This window comes from Penicillium brevicompactum (assembly GCF_028827555.1).
Source record: "Penicillium brevicompactum strain IBT 35665 chromosome Unknown utg000001l_segment0_segment0, whole genome shotgun sequence".
NCBI classification, from domain to species: Eukaryota; Fungi; Ascomycota; class Eurotiomycetes; order Eurotiales; family Aspergillaceae; genus Penicillium; species Penicillium brevicompactum.
The window spans coordinates 789533-795532 of NW_026623203.1; the positions used below are offsets into that span (position 1 = coordinate 789533).

The following is a 6000-nucleotide window of genomic DNA, read 5'->3' on the forward strand; positions in this document are numbered from 1 at the left end:
ACTGCACCTGAGGTTCCAGGAGGTGATGAAACTGTCAACAGGAACATGACTTTGGTTCCCCGAGGTGAAAGTACTAGACCCCAGAAGCTACGTCGGAATTCCTGGGGGCTACGTGGCTCCCAGAAGCTGCTTCTTTGGCCCCAGAAACGGCACTAAAGCCCCTGGGAGCAAGAGAGCTCCTAAAGCCAAGATGTGCATCCCCAGGGCTGATAGAGCTGTCGACAGGAACGTGACTGAATTTATGAGAGTGGGAAACGAGAGCCTACGAATCATGTAGATTTTATTTCTCTTTCTTTCTCATTATCATATCTTTTACCTCTTTCGTCTCTTCAATGAGGCCTTCTGCGAGGGTAGAATATATGTCGGGTTCCAGATATATATTGCTCAACCCGCTATCTGTCAATCATGAGATACACTTGACATCTCCAGTGATAACGCCGATTACCTGCCTATGGCACCTCATGTTAACGATTACGCATACGCGAGTCCCACACCACATACGTGCCATGTCCTCTCCGATTCCTCGTGCAAAGTATAAAAGAAGGCGTTGAGTTGACGCCTCAGATAATGGTCATATTCGATTCGTCTTAAAAAGCAATTGTACCAAGCCCGACCTCTCATAATCATCCCCCCCCCACACCAAAAACGCCTGCTTGAAAACAAAAAATAAACACCATAAACATGACCCCAGGGCATTGATGTTACATGCAGTTCTACGAAGTAAATTGTATGAAATTGATCGGAGAATTTGCGAGCTGGTTTTATTGACGACCGTTGCGCTTGAGACGGCCCGAGTAGTATGAGCTGCCGTTCCGGAAGTAGGGGTGGATGCAGGCCTGCTTCGCCGAAAGCCGGTGGGCGGGGTCGTATTCGAGTAGGGCCTCCAGCAGCTCGAGACCAGCTGGCTCCATGCCGGGGACAATCGACGCATCGGGGCGCTTCCACTTGGGGAAAGTCGCCTTGTAATCTGGGAATGAAGTGACATCGGGCCAGAGCTCTTCATCGGGGGTGCCGAGGACACTGTAAAATAGAAAAATGATTAGTGATTGGTCAGTCACCAAGAGAAAAAGAGGATCTACCGGAAGATCTTGAAGATCTCGTCGATCTCCGAGTCACCGGGGAACAATGGCTTGCGGGTGTACATCTCGGCAAATATAGCGCCGACGGACCACATATCGACACCAGTAGAATACTGGCGGCCCCCAAGCAGAATTTCGGGGCAGCGATACCACAGTGTGATGACCTGGGATAGAATGCGTCAGTGAGCTGAGACGTAGTCCGTTCCAAGAACACCGCTACTTACCTCATGGGTGTAAGTCCGTAGCGGGACACCGAAGGCTCTTGCCAGACCAAAATCGGCGAGCTTCAGGTTACCATCACGGTCAATGAGCAAGTTCTGGGGCTTCAAATCACGGTGCAAGATGCGGCGACTATGGCAGTAGCGGATACCCTCAACCAGCTGGGCCATAAACTTCTTGACCATAGCATTGCCCAGTCCCAGGGTTGCCATCGACGTAGACTCATCGGGAAGAGGCTTACCACGACCACCCTCGCTGACCGGTAGAGCTTCCATGTATTTCTTCAGATCGAGATCGAGGAACTCCATGACAAGGTAGAGACTGCGGCCATCGGCATGGACGATGTTGAGCAATTGGACAATGTTGGGGTCCTGCATTTCCTTGAGCAGCGAGATCTCGCGGATGGTGGTGCTAGGAATACCCTCATCTTCGGCCTCCAGTCTGATTTTTTTCAGAGCGACAATACGGCAAGGATGGTTTAGCTCGCGGGCCTTGTAGACGACACCATACGTGCCTAGAGACAAAAAGACGCGTGAGCTGAGTTCCGACAGGAGCGTATCAACAAGACCAAAAACCGCGTCAAAAGTCCGTACCTTCGCCGACTTTCTCGATTTTCTGGTAGTTCTCCATGGAGAACTCCACGTCTGACACTTTTCTGGACTCGATCGTATCAAGAAAACGAGAGCCGAGGAAATTGGAGTGACGCAGGTGGGACGGATGGTGGGAGGAGTGAGGGAGACGCAAGGAGGGGAGGAGACAAGAGAAACTAGGGAAGCTCACATATAATCAAACATTGATCTTCGAGACCACTGAGCAGGTCAAGCAAGGTCTTGACACCAGAAGGGACTCTCTTCGAGTCCGTGTTCCCAGCCGAGCGCAAGATCGCCCCGCGAACGAAGGAAAACATTGACCTACCGCCTTCGCGGGAACTTGTCCAGGCATGTTGCTGCCACAAAGAATTTCATTGCCTGACAATCTATCCTTGAGAAAATACAAACGGACTCAGGCCTTCTAGAATAATCTTCACCCCTGTCACGGTCAGGATTGGGATCGGTTCATGGTGTCTGGGGCAGATCGGGTTGGGAATTCGCCAAAGTTACCTCATAAGCATAGATGGTATTAATAAACGAGGTCACAAAGCCGCCCATACTCACAGCCATCGTCAATGTTCCGCCTGCGCGCAGGTATTTTCGACTGGTCCAAACTCTCTTCCCTTAATCACTTTGGCGTTGTAGTAGATCCCCAAGGCCGTTTCAACCCGAAGCAGGAAGAGCAGATCCTCTCTATAGTCTCGCCAGATGTCCGATCAAACCGCGATAGTCAAAACTCTATCCAGTGCATCTCTTCAAAAAAATGCTGACACCTACAGGAAATTGTCGCTAGTCTGAGAAGAGATAGACAGAGGATCTAGACCCCTCCACTTGAAGCCCGACAGATTGTCGTGATTGGGGTGGAAAAAGCGTTCAATCAAGGAAGACCCGTGAGACCCATATCCTGCATGCTCACCTTCATTTGAGAGAATATGTCGCGGATCAGCGAGATCGGTGGCCAGACAGGGCGGCGGTGTCGGTATGCCAGAGGACTCTTGCCAGATGGCGTGAAGGTCGAGATCCAAATCACAGTCTACTAATATAAGCACAAAACAACCATCGCAAAAACGGGCACAGACTATTGTTGTTCGATCCGTTCATTTCTGTTCAAGACTCGCCGTCAAAGGTAGGTGGGGAAATACAGAAGTTTATAAAGTAGCGCAATTTAACGGATGTTGAGTGGGGCAGAATGCCGCAGGCTGAGCAGAGATCTTATTGATCTTCGATTACGGAAGGTCAGGGAAAATCAGAAGGGCTTTATGGCCAGAGGCTAAGTTATTAAAAAGCAAGCGTTGGATGTATCAACAGCCGTCAAACAATAACACTCCGTCACCGAACAAACCCAACGAAACCTCTCCGGCGGCTTAATGGGCCTCATCTCAAATCAGTGCTGATATTCAGGAGAGCCCAAATGGATAGCAGAACTATCCAAATGTCGATCTTGCACACGAGCGCTCAACATCGCTGAGACCTCATCAAGGGACCTCATCAAGGCCCATCAGCATGATAGGCATGAGGATCGCGCGCTTATAAGGCTGAAACCACACCGTTACAAAGGGTGTGAACTGCTCGCTTTCGATCCCACAACACCAGTGCTTGTTCATTCCAGAGCCGCAGAAAGATGTCGCTGTCGCTTGCTAGCCACTCATTTAACTACTGAAGCTGTTGCTGCCCATCCTCGAGTCGTATATTCTCGACAGATTTGACAACGTAGCATTCCCATAGGCAAAAGTACAGATCGAGCAATCTGAGGGCTGATTTAGCAAGGGAGTCATTGTGGTGTAAAACTTCATAATATATGCCATGAGGGCGCCGTTTGTGCTCACTGGGATCTGTGCAGTAATAGCGATTTTGTTCGTTTTGTTTGTTTCCTGTCTAGGAGGAATTGACCAACCATGGGCTCGATGTTTGTGCCATTTAGGATTGCCGTGGGTGGTTTTGTGTTTGGGCCCATACCCGACACTGTCTCTTGACTAGGCGGTCGATTGGGAAAGGCGGAGTGAAATGGTACATTTTGGTTATTAAAATGAAATGGATGTGACATTGTGCTCGAGAGTCATATATAGACTAATATTGCTGTCATTGCCACCTATGATCTACCAGACCTGATTTCGATCGCGTCAAAGGAGCCAGTGAATAGTCAGTTAGTCCATGACGCTTGATCGCATCTGTTCTTCACCCCAAATTACTCACTGATATGCGGAGATGAACAAGAAATGAACTCCTGAAACAAGAAGATTTCAATTTGATAAGTCAATCACGGTGAAGTACGGAGCTATCTTGAACCGCAACTGAGGTTTGACTGCCGACGTGCACGTGAGCGGATAATGACCACCTCTATGCCATCTCCATTTCGAGTGCTCTCGCAGGTCACCAGACAAGGCGAGAATATATCGACCCAAGAGTTGCTGAGGCACTTAACCCGTATTCGCTGAAAGCTTCTCAAGTTCGTGCTTCGCACGAGATACGTGCATTTGTTCAGTGACCCCAGTGGTTCAATGCCGTACTGGTAATCACACTGAACTCTAGGCGGTATCCTCTCGTGATTATTTCCCGTGACATTAGTACTTCGTCATGACCTAGGTGTTTCATAGCGGTCCAGAAACGCCTTTCCAAATCCTCATATCTGTCCGAAAGGTCTTGCAATATCGGATCATGAGCATCTCTCAAACCCCGCCTTCGAGAGATCTCTTCCAACAATGGCTCACCAAGGCTGGCGAAGTGTTCCAAAGCATCCTTTCCGATCCTTATACCAACAATATCATCGAGTCTTGACGAAGTCCGATTACTTCCATGCAGAACGCAATCACAGAGTTTTTCACCGTATGTATCGACGTCAACTGCGCATAGGCAATCAAAAAATATCATCAGGCAGTAGACCGTAATATAGCGTTGTAGTAAAAGGAGATTCAGATTGACCGAGAGTTTCGAGATGGGCTTTGTGTTTATAAAGATCGCGGACCGCGCGAGCGACGCAGCTCAAGCATCGCTCCTTGGTGTCTTCACCAAGTTTGACTGGTACACTAATCGAGTGGTCAGGCAATCCTTCGAAGTTGACTGTCTTTACCTACCAGCATATGAAATTGACAAAAGTGCTGGGCGCATGGAACAGAGTCAATAGTACTGGAGTCAATTGACATGCATTGTACCCATTGACTGAAATGTTTTTGAGATCTGACAAGTTCATTTCGGGTGTGATTAATTTGTTGAAAATTTGGCAGACTTCGAGGCAGACCAAATAAAATGGAGTGAGCAGCGAAACATCTTCGCGTCGAGAAAGCAACAACGTGTCATGTAGCGCGTAAACCCCATCCTGAAGAGCGACAGTATCAATCATCTCGTTAGAGCCTAAACCCTTCGCGATTTCCAGAATTCGAGTCGTTGATTTGAACAGCTTGTCTCGGTAGGTAGGCTTTGGCGCAGGGTCCATTTGGTGCGTAATGACGAAGTCAACCTGTCTTGCTTCACTAAGAGTCAGTTGAACATAAAAAGGTACCTAAAGGAAGAGTTTGCCGTTGGACTGTACGGTGATTCGTAATGTTGCCTACCGATTAGTTCTGGAATAGCCAGGGGTAGCGAGATACGACTCGGCTTTCCAAACTCGACGACGTTCACCGCCTTCGATCGCTGGGCTCCGTGGCTTGCACTTTTGACACAAATCACTTGCTTGATTTGACTCTGGGGATCAATGTATTGACCCAGGAAACGTCATAAGCAATTTTAGGAGCTTTACATCCCTGGGAACTTCAGCCTAATTCCTGAACGACCCTGGAATTGGCATTAGAAATACATGGGTTGGATCTGGGAGCTTTTGCACTCCTGGGACCCAGAAGTAGGGTCCTAGAGTCAATTTTCTTCCTCTGAGAGTGAGCAAAGTTCTCACACGACACCTTTACCAGACTTGCGCACAATATTGAGTCATCCGATCACACCCGGAAGGCTTAGCCATAGCCCTAGGAACCGCAGCTGAGGCTCCAGGAGTTAACAAAGCTGCAGGAACATGGCTTTGGTTCTTTGAGGTTGGGGTAAAAGACCCCAGAAGTCACGTCGGGTTTCCTTCGCAGCAGGAGGCAGTTACCAGACAAACCCTGGCGACCGAGCCCTTTCAACCA

The 6000-nt window shown here is 48.9% G+C and overlaps 1 protein-coding gene across 1 annotated transcript; it reads right to left on the reverse strand.

Annotated features, from left to right (window-relative positions):
* Positions 1-761: 761 nt before the first annotated feature.
* On the reverse strand, positions 762-1928 carry N7506_000168 (cyclin-dependent kinase; the record flags this gene model as incomplete). The annotated part of the gene is made up of 4 exons (XM_056949464.1): positions 762-1020; positions 1080-1243; positions 1304-1812; positions 1892-1928. The coding sequence occupies 4 exons, from the start codon at positions 1926-1928 to the stop codon at positions 762-764; spliced, it is 969 nt and encodes a 322-aa protein (XP_056815379.1).
* Between the last annotated feature and the right edge of the window lie 4072 nt (positions 1929-6000).